Here is a 19,382-nt window from a genome sequence, read left to right on the forward strand (position 1 = left end):
TTCAGACTTGTAGTTGTTCATCCGAAATGACTGAAATGAATGAGTTTCAAACTTAGCCCAGATGTTATCAAGACCATTATTCTGATATCAAAAAATGTCTAATCAGGCATGTGGGCTCTATATGATACATTCAAGTTAAATGATGAGGAAGAACTAAGATGTGCAATGGATGAAACACAACAAACTTTATTTTATCCCGCATAGAAGCGTGAAACTCCAGTTTGAAAGGAGCAAGAAAAGTATAACCCAAGTGTTATATGTTGACGATTACGTTGGTGTATTTACTTAGAGAGTATTATTGTTGTTGTTGTTTTCTTGACCTCTTCCTCCTCAGGAGAACAGCTTCCGAATACGCAGCAATGAATATTGACTAAACAGTTCACTACTACAAACACCTATATACAGATCAACTGGTATCTTGGAAGGACAAACAGTCAATGTTGTGCAATCAACCACCTCAAAAGAAAGACCATTGTTCTGATATTGCTGAATGTTAGCCTGTAAGAAACCTACAATGAGATAATAGAGCAAGAATATTTGAAAATGCAAGTCACCTTGGTTCAAAAGTCAGTTTTTGCCTTATTGTCAGGTGACATTTGTAAAAAGTTTGATTATAATTATGCGTATCAAGCATTAAACATATAAATATTTAACTTAAAAAAGTATAAAACTAAAAATGTAGGACGCTAGTGTGGTATGGATGTTTGTTCCAGACGTACGTACTGTGTAATAAGTCAATCAAACTGAAAACGAAAGGAATTTTCCACGTGATGTCCGACAGTATTGCTTTCTTTTCTCCTTTTGATTTCTTTCCTGCTTCAGAAAGAAAGTTACCTTTTTCGTGCGTAATAATTATTTTCTTATTTTAAATATTGATTGATTATATTGTAGGCATTTTTATTTGCCACATTTATTTCATAATTATAAATAAGTTTTATTCCACTACTTCTTAAAGATGATTGTGCATTTGTGAAGGATTGTTGTATGTTGTGTATGGTGTAGTTAATATGTTGTTGTTTCTATGTCTTAAGTCTGTAACTCACTCTGCAATTCTCAGATGTGATAATGCGACAGTAAGATGATGATAACAATGCTCCGTCATCTTACTGTGGACACGGCTATGCCCATTAAACACAAAACTTACGTCTGGAACAAACATCCATACACAGTGTCTTATATTTTTAGTTTATACGTTGATTTTTTTTAAGTTTAATATCTATGTGTTAATGACTGATAGGCATATTTATAGTCAAACTCTTACATATTTCACCTAATGATATATTTAAAAGCAAAAACTGGCATTTGAACCAAGGTGACCTGCATTTTAAAGTATCCTTGTTCTATTATCTCAAGGTAAGATTCTTACAGGCTGACCGTTAACAATATGAGAACAATTGTCTTTCTTAAGAGCTGGCTAATTGCACATCATTGACTGTTTGTCCTTCCAAAATACCAGTTGATCGGTGTTTATAGTAGTGAACTGTTTAGTCAATATTCATTGCTGCGTATCCATAAGCTGTTCTCCGGAGGACTTGAAGAAAACAACAACAACAATAATACCCTCCGAGTAAATATACCAACGTAATCGTGAACATATAACACTTGGGTTATAATTTTCTTGTTCCTTTTAAATTGTGAGTTTCACGCCCTTATGCGGGATAAAATGATGTTTGTTGTGTTTCATTCATTGTACATCTTAGTCCTTCCTCATCATTTAACTTGAAAGTATCATATGGAGCCCACATTCCTGATTAGACATTTATCAGAATGATAACATCTGAGCTAAGTTTGAAATTCAGTCATTTTGGATGAACAACTACATAAGTCTGAATTAAATCACAACCTTGTGTATGCAGTACATTTCAATCCATATACCGGAACTTCAATTTCGTATATGGGTCATGATCAGTCAATAATTAGGTCACTAAATACAAAAATAAAAATCCTGCTCACGCTAAAAAGGCAATATTTTTTCTTCAACATTCATGAAACCCCAACAGACAGTCTGTTTGCCTAGGGTCTACAACAAAGACACCAGTATCGTTTTATCATCTCATGTTCTATCAGTACTACGTACACTGCTTTGTTTGGCGCGGAGTTTCCTTTTGCTGCATCTTGCAGCAACTTTCGTACTTGTAGAGTATAGACATACATCTTTTGTCTGGCACATCTCACCAAAGGCGCAAAGTTAACTATTCGTTTCCTCTGACAGCTCTTGTTTTTAAACCGGTGGAAACTGAACAAGACATGCTTCATGACTGTGTCCTGTGCTCAGTTGGGTTTAATAGATTATAAAAGATATTGACTGCTGGTTGGTTGATGTGGAGGGGGGAGGCCCGTACACAAGTTTCTTGGACCCATGCAATATCTCACTAATGAACGCGATCTTCCTAAATGTTAGATCTGATGGTGGCCCATTCAAACTCATCTTTCTGTATTATTGCTATTTTTGGTTGCGGGTTTATCCCGCTACCAAAATTACAAGTGTATTTCTGACAACCATATAGCATCTTTATTTTATTCCAAATCACATCCAAAGGATGTTTACACAAAATAGTCCCATTCATTAACAATGCGGATGAATTATCAATGATCAAGCGGTCCTGATTCAACCTGTATCCATTCACACTGACCATTTAGATTATATAAGATCTATCAATGATAAGGTTTTCAAGCACATGGTTACATCACAAGCTAGGTCAGGCAGAGTTCTTCTTAGATATGAGGCTAAGTTATATTTATTTCTCATTCGTGTATATTTATAGATTGGCATTTAAACAGAAAATAAATCTACCCAATCCCGCAATCACCAGAGGTCTCAAAGCTTTGATTATTTCCACCAATTTATTTTAGACAACTTGTTTCAACAAGCGTTTAGCTTAAAGAGACAGGACTCCAGATTTTGGCTAAAATCATCTTTGGAATTGAAGTTTCGTCATAATATGAACATAAAAACATGAGCTTTTGTTTCTAAACTATCTTAAAAATAGCAGAATCAAGAAAAACTCACGCTCTAGTTGGGAATCGAAACCGGGCCGCCGTAGCAGTAATGATTTACTCCACTATTAATTTTACTGTTGCAATAAAAACGATTCAGCTAAAGGACACTCAAAGTAGTGAACTAGCATTTTTGTTATTTTTGTTTTATTTTATACAAAATCATCACACCTCCGTCTATCAGACATTAAAAAAATAAAAGTTAAAACACGTTTTTGATGAAATTTTAGGATTAACAGTAAACATCTGACTCGTGTTTATCATAACACTTTTCTGGCTACAAATTTAGTCATGGCATTTTACACCAATGAAACTGTAGCGCAATAATGAATATTCATACAAAGTTCCCTTACTCTCTGTGCAAATTTAGCAATGACAGGGCCAAAAGAAAATGCAGCATTTTAAAGTTTAGGATGTCAAACGTTTATAGAAATTGTCGCATCATTTCAGTACATAATTATATGAGGTATTCAAGAATGGCAGTTTACAAAGGTCTTTAAACAGTTTTTTGGTTTAACTTCGCACCGACACAGTTTAAGGTCAGCTTATTGAGAATTGTCTTCATTATTTCCATATCAGTTACAGTTACTAACAATTCCACTAAATATGACAACGAATTCAAAGATAATTTAGCTAAATGTTACAATTACAAATAATTCCGGTAAAAATGAAGCTCTGGTGTATACTCTAACGCGTTTTTATTCACTTCGCTATTGGCTATTACAGATAGGGACAGGGGATAGTGAAATTGACAATTTCGAGAAAAATCATAAAAATGCAATGTTAAGAAAATAGGGTAAAATAGGGTAAAATAGAGTGAATTTTACCTACAGTATTTCATCGTATGGTATTTTCAGCTAGCTTAGTCAGTCTGAATTTTGAGGCAAAATGATCCAAATGGACTACCTAGTCAGACTTGTCCAGAATAACATTTGCGAAAGAATGTATTTTTTATAACAAGAGTCCAGACGTAAAGAATGGTAGTGAGAAAAATATCATGAGCATTGAATTTTTGCAAAACATGGATGGATGACCGTTCCCGCTTTGACTCACCGAAGCAAATAAACTCTTTGGAAGCACAGAATGCAAGCAAGTTAACTAATTGCAGACCCGGTTTGTATGGTCTGTTGATGAGAGGTAATAAAATGTGCAACACCCTTAACGCCCCGCAGCACTGGCTTAAACGGAATTCCAATTCATAGTAAAACTGTTTGTTCTGCGTGTATTGATCCAAAAGCACCAGAAAGTAATTACAACACCGATTCCAAGTAGTGGGATATTTTTTACAGCCGCGACCCATGTGCGTGAAATTAGCCAGAGTAGCCAGAGTTCAGCCAGAGTTTAGCCAGAGTAGCCAGAGTTCAGCAAGAGTTTAGCCAGTGTAGCCAGAGAAGTCAGAACTCTGGTTACTCTGGCTGGCCAGAGTAGCCAGAGTTCAGCAAGAGTGGCCAGAGATCATCCAATCATCCAGTATCCAGTATCCAGAACTCTGGTTACTCTGGCTGGCCAGGGTAGCCAGAATTCAACCAGAGTAGGCAGAGTTTCTAGATTTTTAACATCTTCTGGCTACTCTGGTCAGCCAAAGTAGCCACAGTAGCCCGAGTCACCAAGATATCATTTGCTCTGGTTACTCTGGTTTGCTCAGAGTTTAGCCAGAGTAGCCAGAGTTCAGCCAGAGTTTAGCCAGTGTAGCCAGAGAAGTCAGAACTCTGGTTACTCTTGCTGGCCAGAGTAGCCAGCGTTCAGCCAGAGTTCAGCAAGAGTGGCCAGAGATCATCCAATCATCCAGTATCCAGAACTCTGGTTACTCTGGCTGGCCAGGGTAGCCAGAAATCAACCAGAGTAGGCAGAGTTTCTAGATTTTTAACATCTTCTGGCTACTCTGGTCAGCCAAAGTAGCCACAGTAGCCCGAGTCACCAAGATATCATTTGCTCTGGTTACTCTGGCTGTTTCTAACAGAGTAGCCAGAGTTCAGCCAGAGATTCTAGGATTTTAACAGGATCTGGCTACTCTAGTCAGCCAGAGTAGCCAGAGTAACCAGGTCCCGTGTTCGCAAAATATTTTCAGTCTTAGCTGAGTTTGATTATGAAACTTAATATGTTATTTCTATGTAAATAGCATATTTAAAACTGAATTTCAAGTTAAAAACTATTTTCAAGTGGTTAATTAAAGTAGCTCTGGTTACTCTGACTGGCCAGATTAGCCAGAGTTTCTAGGTTTTTAACATGTTCTGCCAGAGTAGCGAGAGTAACCAGGTCCCGTGTTCACAAAACATTTTCAGTCTTAACTGAATTCGATCTTGAAACTTAATAAATTATGTTATTTCTTTCTAAAAAGCATGTTTAAAACTGAATTTCAAGTTAATAACTATTTTCAGTTGGCTATTTATAGTAGCCATAGTAGCCAGAACTCTGGTTACTCTGGTTGGCCAGAGTAGGCAGAGTTCAGCCAGAGTAGCCAGAACTCTGGTTACTCTGGCTGACCAGAGTAACCAGAGTTCAGCCAGAGTAACAAGACTTTATTAGGATTTTAACATGTTCTGGCTACTCATGCCAAAGCAGCGTAACATCAAAGCTTGAAACTTAAATGGCAGACACTAGAACATAAAAGAATACATGCATAAAAAATGTAATTTCAATATGTGTTTCCAAGTTAAGACATCACTGTAGTTTTTACTTTTTGATTAAGTAATTTATATGGAAAGATGATATTTTTTCTCTCTTTTTTTGAGATTCCTATTACTTCGCATTTATCAGGATTGAATTCCATAGACCAATTATGTTCCCATTCTTCTAATTTTGTCAAATCATCTTGAACTTTGTAAGAGTCTATTAACGAGTCTATGTTGAGGTATATGATAGTGTCATCAGCAAATAAGCGTATTCTACCTTTAACAGAGTCAGGAAGGTCATTGATAAAACAAAGGAAGAGACAAGGACCAAACACTGAACCTTGAGGAACCCCCTGATAGAACTGGTAAAGAGTGTGAGCCTTCAACTACTACAGATTGAGAACGGTTACTAATGAAAGGTTGAATCCAGGATAGAGAGATTCTGTAGATACAAAGTTTAACGATTTTATAGAGAAGGAGTTGATGATCGATCTTGTCGAAAGCTTTCGAGAAATCCATTACAATGAGACCTGTTTGTTTCCAGATTGGAGATTGTCAAAAGTTTCTTGTGTTAAGGATAATAGTTGAGCCCCACAGCTATGTTTGGAACGGAAGCTATATTGGAAAGGTGTGAGAAGATTGTTGACTATTTTGGTTCTCTCAAGGTTGATTTTTTTTTGTGTTTTATGTATCAAGTGATAAAACGGACTTCTGCCAGAGTACCCAGAGTTTCTAGGGCTTTAACATGTTGCGAAATGACCCTTTTTGTACCCTCAGGATTTTTTTTAGTTTCATGTATCAAGTGATGCATCAAACGGACTTCAAAGAATTGTCTTACTTATCAGTTAGCAGTCCTATAACTGTTTAATCCAAACACAGTCAATATCGTTTCATACACGTACACAAGTAATACCGAGTTAATACAACATGGAATTTTGGTTGTCTGATGGCATAAGGTGACCACAATCAATTTTTGAATGGCATTTTGCGTTTTGATTGGCATGTCACAGGTACCTACCTTTTTCCAAGGGTTTAGATGAAATACCGTTATTAAGCCGCTTTAAGTGTATGTGTTCACATGTCAACATTTCGTCAACCTCCACAACTTTAAAATGCAAATTTCAGGAATTGGTTGCTGTTAACAAGTATGAAAAATTTATTCCCCAATTTCTTTATATTATGTCTTCAAGTTAATTTATTTGGTACAAGTTCAAGGCGAACACTGAAGTTAAATAAACACAAAACCAGACGCCTTCAAATAAATATTATTTATTTTTACACTCAAAGTTATATGGAATTCACTGCAATTGGTTATGATATCAATATAAACAAGAGGACCCATATGGTCCTGAATAAGACCCTGAATCGCTTACCTGGACCTTGTTGGTTATGACAGTCATAGTAAAAACTCACAATTTCTAATTATTAACTCTAAATTCTGGACATTCTGGAAATTTTAAACTTATATTGTATAAGATTAGAAGTATATTGATGGTCCACAGAGATAGACTAATATTGTCCTGGGGGTGGTGATTCAATCAAGTTTGAAAGAACTCCATTATAAATTTTGCTAATTTACATGCAAAATATTTCAGCTCTTACCCTTTTGGCTCTGAAAAAGATTTTTGCTATGTAAGTATTTCATGTTTTTTTTTCTATATAAAACTTAAGTAGGAACTATTTTGACTCTGGGGTATTGATTTGAACATGTAAAATATCTTAACTCTTGTCATTGCAATTCTTTTGAGAAGATTTTAAAAGATTTTCCTGTAAGACAAGACTTCGCAAGCTCATTAGCACAAGCAGGGGCAATTTTGACATCAGGGGACATGATATGCTCAATTTTAAGAAATAGCCACTTGAAAATAGTTATTAACTTGAAATTCAGTTTTAAACATGCCAGCCAAAGTAACCAGAGCAAATGAAATCCTGGTGACTCGGGCTACTCCGGATACTCTGGCTGACCAGAGTAGTCAGAACAGGTTAAAATACAAGAAACTCTTGCTACTATGGCTGAACTCTGGCTACTCTGGCTGTACTCTGGCTGAACTCTGACTACTCTGGCCAGCCAGAGTAACAAGAGTTCTGGCTACGCTGGCTACTCCAGAGAAACCAGAGTTCTGGCTACTCTGGCTACTCTAAATAGCCACTTGAAAATAATAATTAACTTGAAATTCAGTTTAAACATGCTATTTAGATAGAAATGACATATTAAGTTTCATAATCAAACTCAGCTAAGACGGAAAATGTTTTGTGAACAAGGTTACTCTGGCTACTCTTAAAATCCTAGAAACTCTGGCTACTCTGGACAGCCAGACTAACCAGAGCAAATAAAATCCAGGTGACTCGGGCTATTCTGGATACTATGGCTGACCAGAGTAGCCAGAACATTTTAACATCCTAGAAACTCTGGCTTTTCTTGCTGAACTCTGGCTACTCTGGCCAGCCAGAGTAACCAGAGTTCTGACTTCTCTGGCTACTCTGGCTAAACTCTGGCTGAACTCTGGCTACTCTGGCTAATTTCACGCACATCCGTGACCCGGAACTAAGCAGTGTATGTAGCGGTACTGACAGAACAGGAGGTGATAAAATCGGTATGTCTTTAGCGCAGACTGATTTACAAAACACTAAGGCAGCTACCTTGTGCGTTTAACTAGTGTGAGCTATGTTGCCCGAATGACCAATCGTTGCGCTAATCGCAAACTGGTTATTGGCGCTGTACGGTTTACAAATCTCGCAGCTACTTCAAATATTGTTAATTGCAACACACTGGACAAAATATTTGGATATGCTTACATTTAACATAATATTGGTAAGCCATCAATATGTGCATGAGAAATGCACATTCACATGTTTAAGAGCTTTTTAGGTAACTATCAACACGACTAATCATATCTATTTCAGATTCGTGCTGTTGCATGAGATAAACATTGATAATGTATAGTGTGAATTAATGATTTAATGTTTATCAACCCAAAGCGATAAATTAATAGCCTTTATTTCAAATGTAAGGCGCATATTTAAGACGTTAGCACAGCCTATACTACTTTTTTTGTCATTTTAAGGCATATATGTAAGTTAATGTACAGGTCATAAAATCAACCGAGTCAAATTTATACCATTGTTTAATGTTTATATAAAACTGAATTGTGGGCCTTGAAAGATTTACAGTTGTCCAAACTTTACACCTGGACAATAGTGGACCCGTAATGACACCATCATGTACAACTGATTTGCATGTTATCAGTAATACGATCATGTTGATAAAGCAACTTTTTATTTGTATAAATGTACTCCTATTGATAAACTTTTTGTAACCTAATGAAACGAATTAGTTTAAGTTTTCAATGAAAGCTTGTTTTCGTATCTTTTGCACTTCTTTATTGTTGACTTACTTATGTACGAGTATGTGATTATTTACATTATCAATAAGCTTCTTGTTAACAAATCTGCTCATGTTCAAAGTTCATGTATACTGTCATATATAGATACTTTTTAAACTTGTAGTTGACATTTGGTTCACGTTTATTGCTGAATTCAGGGCCAATAAGGGCATGTGATATGCATGATATGTAACACAATGTAGCATAGTAATATCAGATGGCATTGATTGCATGGAAAACTCAACATTATCGTGCCAAACAGGTAACATTTTGACCCTATACTTCAATTAGTTCTTCGAATAGTCGAGCGCGCTGTCAAAAGACAGACCTTATAATCATAGAAACAAGGGAATCAGCAGACTTGATGAAGTGCTAAGTATATGCAATACATCCGCTCTCGCTTCCCTGGCATTTCTCAAAATTAGATTTTTTTTATGATTTTTTTTTTTTTTTTTTTTGCACTGGTATCAACGCAGATTTGTGTAATTTTCAACTTTCCTTTGCCCCTAGAATGTGTATAATGAAACTTATTAACACATTTCATTACAGGATCATTATTTTTAAGACGATTGTCGCCTTTAATTTATATCTAACATCAATTTGGAAGTTTTAAAAACACTGTCCATCAAGTCAATTCCCAGCTGATTATATTTATTTGATGTTTCCTTGGTGTACATGAGTCTAACGAATGTTGCCGTTGTTGTTGTTTTCAAGGTTCAATACACTGAATAAATTATGTTAAGTAGCATGGGTTAAAAGGTGTAGTTGAATAGAATAGGGCACGTAAGTAAGTAGTATTTACTTTATCAATTTTACAAATGACCTAGTTCAAAGTTCGCGTCAGTTTTGTTTATTTTTTCACATCTAAAGCACCATTTTGGTTTGGACTACTACATGTCGAGCAATTTGATAAGTATTTGAAGGCTAATATCGACAGACACAAAGTAAACTTGTTGCTTTATTTAATTTATGTAGTCAATTAATTTTCATTTATTCATAATATACTTATTCACTTGTTGTAAGTACTTTTGACCTCTTCTGACAAAGTATTTAGAAAAATGGTTGTAAATTGTACGTTTTGATTCAAGTATAAACGGTTTCACTATAGTATTATTTCAAAATCTAGTGCATATCTATATCAGTTGCAGCAAACGTTCATCAGTTGTAGCAGAAAAGTTGATGACTTCTTCATAGATTAACAAGTATTATTTTTACCCTTCGAACCTGCGGATTTGTTTTTTTTTTAAATCTATTTTTTAAGGATTTCAGTCAAGTTACATACATCATGCCGTTGAAGACCTATAAAGATGCAGGAGGGAATCCGATTCAGTTTATGGAAATTGACGGCATCAGGTACCCGTATGTAGAGGGCGTGGACCAGGACCACGTGGTGCGTGTGGCACGAGCTGCTAAAGCACGAGATGATGACGTTGTGTTGATAACATATGCGAAGTCGGGTAAATATATAAATTTTTATTATCCTCCGACGAAGTCGGAAGGATAATAGTTTTGGTGTTGTCCGTCCGTCCGTCTGGACGCCCGTCCGTCCGGAGTCATATCTAGGAATTTAAGTGGTTAGGAATATTTAAATAAAACTTCATATACATGTTAACCACTATGAGGTTATGCTGCCCGTCAAGTTTCAGTCAGATTGCCAAAGTAACACCAGAGTTATGTCCCTTCGAAGTTTCTAGTGTTAACTATATAGTGTACTAAAATATGGCAATTTCTGCTTCATAACTTGTGATATATTTGACCTAGAACTATGAAACTGAAACTGAATTTAGATCATCATAATGGGGTTGTGTACACACATTTTCGTCCGGAATTCTTTAGTAACTTCAGAGTTATTGCCCTTTAATTGTTTAAAAATCCACATATTTGTACATAACAAACTTACCATTTGGTAATATTTCATTTAACTTCTTTCATTTTTTTTCCATGAACATTTATTATATACATGTGAAGTTGTGTATCCACACCTGGTCACCCCCTTGCCTTGGTCACATCCCCCCACCCCTCAAATAAAAAAATCATTCCTTATTTTTAGATTTTTTCAAACCTTCCATGAATATTTATCAACATGCAAAGTTGTGCCGTTCCCCCACCTCGCTGTTCCACCCATCCCGCCACCAGCCATGTTCAAGATATCTCACTTGATTGTGCTCTCTTAAGGACATCTGTTCTCTGTTCTTTTATGTCAAATGTACATGTTAAACAGCAAGACTTCGTGCCAAACTACTCGAAGACAATTTTTCAATCTATGGTGGACGGATAGCTCAGTGGTTTGCACACTGGCCTTCCAATCCTGAGGTCGGGGGTTCGATCCCCGGCAGCTACTCGGGAATTTTCAGAAACGCTTTTCAGTGTTTCCCACCCAACTAGAGGTGTACTGGTCAGGAACCCAGGCAATCCTTGCGTTTATCAGTGCTATACACTGGGCACGTTAAAGAACCAGGCTGTCTATTCGCAACGAGCCAGGCTAAGTTAGCCGGACAAGCCTGTATCTGAGTTCTGATCTCTCTGTCGTGGGGGCTTTGTCTCACTCTGTCCCTCTGGTCAGATCGCTCTGTGTCTGTACTAGTAGAGGATGAATTATGCGCCCTGTGTGGCTGCATTTGAGCTATGTAAAGCGCCGTTGAACGTGAAATTGATCATGAAAAGGGTGCTATATAAATCTGGTATAATAATAATTCAATCTAGTTACACTTTAAGCTCACATTTCAAATAACTCCATTTATTTCTAAAAGCTAAGCTTATTACAGTAAACATATTCCATTCAAAATAATTTCTGTAGTCAGGATCAACGTAACATACATTTATTATGTACACTTTAAACATTCGTTTTCTTTTAAATTGATTTTGACTAATGAAATTATTTGCTTCTTAGAAACATCCTTAACGTTTTGCCGAATATACTTTTGTGTGTGTGTGTAGATCGTTTCCGCTTTTAATGTAGGCTGAACTCTTCTGTACTGCCATTCCTCAACACAAACCCTTTCAGCGGGGGATACCAATTCATCGAATTTGCTTGTTTATAATGACTTTTTGCCCAGCATTACAGCCTGTACCAGTATGGTTGCATAAATCTGCCACCACTTATCTATTATTTTTAGCCAAAACTTCAAAACTTTCCCGAAATAATAACAAATAATAGATAATAGAAGCTAGCAGACTTGGTTTGACTGACCAGTTATAACGCTGAACGCCAGGCGAGGAAGCTACTGGTACCATTTTCCACGTCTTTGGTATGACGCTGTCAGGGGACGAACCCACTACCTCCCGCACTTGAAGCGGGCGCTGTACCACTAGGTTACCGAGGTGGTTTGATGACAGTAACTGTTATGAGTTATAATAGCTATCAAATACTAAATTCACTATACACTCAAAAACGATCACTAGTGAATATTGAAAGAGATAAATGAGTGTTTTTAATTGTATACATTTACAATTAAACCATAAGTGGAACAAAAGGAAAACGAGAGTTCATCAGACGAACAAACCCGCGTACTCAAACATCACCTGGAAGCTTTCATATAAACAAGTATAGCATTGTTTATTTCTAAAGAATGCATTCAACCAGAGTAGATGTGCGACATTTGAACTCAACCAGAGTCTGATCATTTTGGTCAAAGTAGAAGCAAAGAAGGCGTGAATTTCTAATTTATTTTGTTCTTTTAAATATAGCATCCCTTAAACATAGAAGTTCCAAGGTTGTATATTTTTGTTTTGAAGTACTACAGTTTAGAAAAAAATCCCGTCTTTGTACACAGTTAAAAATGCTTATCCTTTAAAAGGATAATTACATATAATTTATTTTTCGCAATGTTATCAAGTCGAAAACATCACCATTTAAGTGTTTTTGAAGTCATGCTATAGTGGTTTCATTAAAATTCTGTGCGCGTACAAAGAGCTATAATTATACTTATATTTTTTGGCGCGTATCATTAAATAGTAAATGTCAATTAAAGCGAGTAGATCTATTTACTTAAATAGGTACCCACTGGACCTGGGAGATTATTTCCATGCTGTGTAACGGTAAAGCTGAAACTATCCCTACAATCAAACAAATGCATATGATTGAAGCCATTTCATCGGACGAACTGACGTCACTACCGTCTCCCAGAGTTCTCAACACTCACTTCCGGTTTAATGACTTACCAGAGGACATGAGAAAGAAGAAAACAAAACTGGTTCTTGTCCACCGGAATCCGAAAGATGTCGCGGTCTCTCATTATCATCATCACTGTAAACTAGAAGCTTTATATAAATACAACGGAACTTGGAGTGAATGGCTGCCTCTATTTTTAGAAGGAATTGGTAAGCCCTATGTCTGTCTAGTCCTTATTCGTACAAAATGAAACCATTATGTTGAATTAAATATAGATCTAATTAATGATAGTCGTTGAATATGATATTTCTTATGTAGTTTAATCTGAGCGCAGAAACCACCAACTTAACTTGTATGCACAATGAGATTTGTGTTTTTGTTTCTAAGCTTTCGCAGATTGAATTCACATTTGCCGAATGGTAAAGGTCACTTACCAGTCGCTGCAAAGGGATGCAGAAAAGACTGGAGTTAAATTATTTCATACCCTTGGACGCTCCGTCCTAGAGTCGTAATATCAAACTCATATAATAAAGTCACGTGTTGTTAAAGCTAAGTTCTACGCAGATGTCTGCATGTATCATTTACAATACACAGGGAGTTATCACAGAGTCGTTCATTGTTTTACAAAACCTCCTAATGAACTGGACCACACAAATAATTTGTTGGCTGTGTATGAAGTCATAAACTTAACAAGAAGGTTTTTAATGTTTCAGTGGACGTAAATTCTTGGTTTGACTATGTAAAAGACTGGGAGAAAGCAATAGAAGAACACCCTGATCACCCAATACACCTTATGTTTTATGAGGATATGAAAGAGGTCAGTAGATGTAGTATACTGTTATACTAGGAAACAGTCAAAACTATTTCATAGAGGTAGAGGTAATGATTTTAAAACTGCTGCAAGAGGTCTATAGGCCGAGAGCAACAGCTCTTGGTGGTGTCTATCCGAAAGTTAGGGACACACGTTTTGACTGCTCCAAATATATCCAAGAAACAACTTTGTATAACTCTATTTTATGAAGAAGTGTCCAACAGCTAACATGCAGTTCCAATAATTTGTGTAAGCAATGGTTGTTAAGCTTCAAAACGATTTACATCATATCGCGGTCGGCTCGACTAAACACTTAAAATACGAATGAGACGCTAGACGACGTCAAGCTGCGCACATCTGCGCCACGCATGAATCAGTTCAAAGTAAACATCAGTAGTTAATACTCTGGCCCATCACTAAAGATTAATATGATTAGCGAGAAAGAATCACCATTGATTTAGATAAGCTGGGTCAGAAAATGTTTCATATATGGCCCATTTTCTGTCCAGTTTGCCAGGAACCTACGTATTGTAAGAATTACTTACAATCTCTTTCAGTATGAGCACGAGTTGTAAGATCTTTTAAGTATGCATGAACATCCATCATTTTTACAACAAAACATTATTATTTCTAATTTTAAAGTCCATTGTAAGTAATTCTTACAACATGCGCGCTTCTGGCGAACTGGACAGAAAATGAGGCATATCTAAAATATTTGATAGAATAAGGTTTGCATATTCAATTGTTTTGGTAGTAGAATTGCTATAGTCCACTATTAAATTTTCCAGAAAATTTTGAAATAACTTTACATTACTAAACAGCTGTGAACGAAGAGTCAGGCGGTTGCTGTCCACCGGTACATGTAGTCGCTGTTCACAGGTAGTCGCTGTTTACAGGTAGTCGCTTTTCACAGGTGATCTTTAGCCCAGTTTTGCTTGTATTATTTCAGGACTTGTACCGAGAGGTGAAAAAACTTGCAACTTTCTTGGACGTGTCAGTATCTGATGAATTTTGCCAAAATGTGGCCAAACTGTGTCAATTTGAAAACATGAAAAATAATAAGAAGGGACTAGAAAACGAATTCTGGACAAACGTTTGGGCCGACAGGAAGCCTAGTTTTTACAGAAAAGGTGGGCGATACAGTTTATACAGACAAGAGTATAAGCAAATGCGATAACGCATGTGTCTTTGTTCCTTATCTTTTATTGTTCACAACGCAAAATATCAACGTTTAATATGCTTTAAAGCAAATGAAGGGAGGCTTTACCATTATTTGATTTCATCTGGCATAAAACTGCTGGTTTTTTTTTGTAGTTTACATGGGTTGTTTTAATAAAAGAGTAAACATGTGTTAACTGAGACATGTTCGCGCTCACATACTGCCAACGCACACCTTTTTACACATGCGCGTTCCGTGGAAAGCGTATGACCCATAACGACATACGATAGTATATGCTAGAATAGTGTTAGCGCATGTTCATTTTCGTGTCATAACATCTGCAGAATCACTCAGGATACGTTGGTTCCCATGCTTTACCGGGCTTGGACGCCAACAAATCTCTTTGGATTTTGCAAATGTTATAACACGAAAAAAAAAATAATAATAATAAACACTTTATTCCTATGATAAGGTCACTGCTGAACTTCTTAGTTAGCAAATAACTTATTAAGGTAGTTCGGAGTTCTGACTGATAAAGCGGAAGTCGTGACGTAACGCCATTTATACGAAAAACTTCGAATAAAACCTGTATCCGTCAAACGGATTTTTTTTAACCATGCCTCGAATAAACGACAACGCTTGTCTTCATAGATAAAATAATAATAATAAAAAAACAACGTTGCTGTCTTTTTTAAGACTATATATGTTAAGAGAATGTTGTTGGGTAATACACCACTTTAGCTAGTTTCTCGAAGAAGGGTGGTTTCTTTTGTTTCTTAGAACAAAGAAGTGAAATAGTTTTTTTTTGAGACAGTTAGATGGTGTATCACATGCAAGGCGTTTTTTTTTCGTCAGCCTAAATAAAGCTTAATTGAATTTAAGGTCAACATAAACGGTAAAGAACTAATCCGAGTGGATCAGACAATTTTAGAATGTTGGACAATTTTTAATAGAAATTAACATTCCACGCATGGCGTATAATGGCGTATCTTCTTTGAATGGCATATAATTATAATTGTTGTTTCTTTTCAGGCGAGGTAGGAGACTGGAAGAACTATTTTACAGTGGCCCAGAATGAGCAGTTTGATGAACTGTACAAACAAAAAATGGCGGGAAGCAAACTGAAATTCAGATTCGAATTATAATTTTACTCGCTAGTAGGTTTGAAACGGCGCAGTCTGGAAACAAAGATTACAAAATATAATTTTGTAACAGCACATACACAAAACTTATATACGAGCAATTCACTAATATTTTCATGTTGGAATTATAAGGTGCAATAACTTTTCACTTTTAATGATATCTTGAGTGTATCGTTATCATCATGTAGACTGCCTCTGCACCGTAAAATCAATATCTAAAGTATAAAGATTTTGATTGGATGGTTGGTCATTTTTGTTTATAACCGTTCTCGTTTAAGTATATCCGACAGAAGTCGAACAATATTGTCACTGCAATGTTGTTTGAAGTTTTGCTATCTTTATCTTTTTTAACAAATCCTATCGGGACAACAGACTTCTTCACTGAGTAACACTCACAGCGACGTGAACACCTTTTAGCCCACCATCATAAGATGGTGGGCTGTTCAAATCACTCTGCGTCCGTGGTCCGTCCGTCATTCCGTCCGTCCATCAACAATTTCTCGTTATCGCATCTCCTCAGAAACTACTAGGGGATTTTGACCAAACTTGTCAGAATGATGTATTGGTACCCTAGTTGTGTCCCCCTGAAAATCAGACTGGTTCAACAATTTTTGAGTGAGTTATTGCCCTTTGTTTATTTCTATTATTTACATAGATTTATATACGGAAAAACTTTGAAAATCTTCTTGTCCAAAACCACAGAGCCTAGGGCTTTGATATTTGGTATGAAGCATCATCTAGTGGTTCTCTGCCAAGATGATTCAAATTATTTCCCTGGGGTCAAATATGGCCCTGCCCCGGGGGTCACATGGTTTATATAGACTTGTATAGGGAAAAACTTTGAAAAACTTCTTGTCCAAAACCACAGGGCTTAGGGCTTTGATGTTTTGTATGTGACATCATCTAGTGGTCTTCTACTAAGATTGTTCAAATTACCCCCCTAGGGTCAAATATAGCCCCGCCCTGGGGGTCATATGGTTTACATAGACTTATATAGGGAAAAACTTTGAAAATCTTCTTGTCCAAACCACAAAGCCTAGGGCTTTGATATTTGTAATGTAGCATCATCTAGTGGTTCTCTACCAAGTTCGTTCAAATTATCCCCCTAGGGTCAAATATGGTCCCGCCCCGGGGGTCACATGGTTCATATAGACTTATATAGGGAAAAGCTTTTAAAATCGTCAGTAACCTACAATATTCAAATTTGGACCACATGTATAGTTTTGAGTGGCAAGATGAACCTTGACTTGAGTTGACCTTGATTTTGACCTAGTGACCTACTTTCACATTTCTGTAGCTACAGCCTTAAAATTTGGACCACTTGCATAGTTTTGTGCACTAGAAAAAACTTTGACACTGACATTGACCTAGTGACCTACTTTCACATTTTTGAAGGTACAGGCTTCAAATTTGGACCACATGCATAGTTTCGTATTCCGAAATGAAATTTGACATTGATTTTGACCTAGTGACCTACTTTCACATTTCTCAAGCTACAGCCTTCAAATTCGGACCACGTGCATAGTTTTGTGTACCGAAACAAACTTTGACCTTTACATTGACCTAGTGACATACTTTCACATTTTTGAAGGTACAGGCTTCAAATTTGGACCACATGCAAAGTTTTGTGTTTCGAAATGAAATTTGACCTTGATTTCGACCTAGTGACCTACTTTCACATTTCTCAAGCTACAGCCTTCAAATTTGGACCACATGCATAGTTTTGTGCACTGGAGAAACTTTGACCTTGACATTGACCTAGTGACCTATTTTCACATTTTTGAAGGTACAGGCTTCAAATTTGGACCACTTGCATAGTTTCATGTTCAGAAATGAAATTTGATCTTTATTTTGACCTAATGACCTACTTTCACATTTCTCAAGCTACAGGCTTCAAATTTGGATCACATGCATATTTTTGTGTTCTGAATTGAAATTTGACATTGACATTTACCTAGTACCTACTTTCACATTTCTCAAGCTGCAGTCTCCAGATTTGAAGCACATGCATAGTTTTGTATACTGAAATGAACTTTGACCTTGAAATTGATCTTGTGACCTACTTTACGTTTCTCAAGCTACAGCTTTCAAATTTGACCACATGCACAGTGTTGTGTACCGAAATGAAATTTGACCTTGATTTTGACATTCAGCTAGTCTTGAAATTGGAACACTCAAAAATGGCTCAGTGGTGGGCGCCAAGATCACTCTGTGATCTCTTGTCAATGAGTTAAACTCAAGGCGACGTGAACACTTTTCAGTGAGTTATACTCAAGGCGACGTGAACACTTTCCAGTGAGTTATACTTAAGGCGATGTGAACACTTTCCAGTGAGTTACACTCAGGGCGACGGGAACATTTTTCAGTGAGTTATATTCAAGGCGACGTGAACACTTTTCAGTGAGTTATACTCAAGGCGACGTGAACATTTTTCAGTGAGTTACACTCAAGGCGACGTGAACACTTTTCAGTGAGTTACACTCAAGGCGACGTGAACACTTTTCAGTGAGTTACACTCAAGGCGACGTGAACACTTTTCAGTGAGTTACACTCAAGGCGACGTGAACATTTTTCAGTGAGTTACACTCAGGGCGACGTGAACACTTTTCAGTGAGTTATACTCAAGGCGACGTGAACACTTTTCAGTGAGTTACACTCAAGGCGACGTGACACTCAGGGCGACGTGAACAATTTTCAGTGAGTTATACTCAAGGCGACGTGAACACTTTTAAGTGAGTTATACTCAAGGCGACACTCACGGCGACGTGAACACCTTTCAGTGAGTTACACTCACGGCGACGTGAACACTTTTCAGTGAGTTACACTCAGGGCGACGTGAACACTTTTCAGTGAGTTACACTCACTCAGGGCGACGTGAACACTTTTCAGTGAGTTACACTCACGGCGACGTGAACACTTTTCAGTAAGTTACACTCAAGGCGACGTGAACACTTTTCATGAATAACACTCATGGCGACTTGAACATTTCAGTGAGTAACACTCACAGCGCCATGAGCACTTTTCAGAGAAGTGTAAAGTATTTGTTTGAAGGCACATGATGACTTGTTACTTCAAGGTGGCATCTACTTAATGTAAATGTCCGTTACATTATAAATGAAAATAATCGCTTTTGTAGCTTATCATACAATAAAAAATGCATTACAGAT

At 36.8% G+C, this 19,382-nt stretch overlaps 1 protein-coding gene across 1 annotated transcript; it reads left to right on the forward strand.

Moving 5' to 3' along the window:
* The first annotated feature begins 9,800 nt into the window (after positions 1–9,800).
* Positions 9,801–19,381, forward strand: LOC123534708 (sulfotransferase 1B1-like). Its single transcript, XM_045317063.2, has 6 exons — positions 9,801–9,936; positions 10,254–10,449; positions 12,989–13,312; positions 13,817–13,920; positions 14,864–15,044; positions 16,106–19,381. Exons 2-6 carry the CDS (start codon positions 10,278–10,280, stop codon positions 16,216–16,218), a joined length of 894 nt encoding a protein of 297 aa, XP_045172998.2. The 5' UTR covers positions 9,801–9,936; positions 10,254–10,277; the 3' UTR covers positions 16,219–19,381.
* Position 19,382: the final 1 nt, after the last annotated feature.

This window comes from Mercenaria mercenaria, chromosome 12 (assembly GCF_021730395.1).
Source record: "Mercenaria mercenaria strain notata chromosome 12, MADL_Memer_1, whole genome shotgun sequence".
In the NCBI taxonomy this organism is placed as follows: Eukaryota; Metazoa; Mollusca; class Bivalvia; order Venerida; family Veneridae; genus Mercenaria; species Mercenaria mercenaria.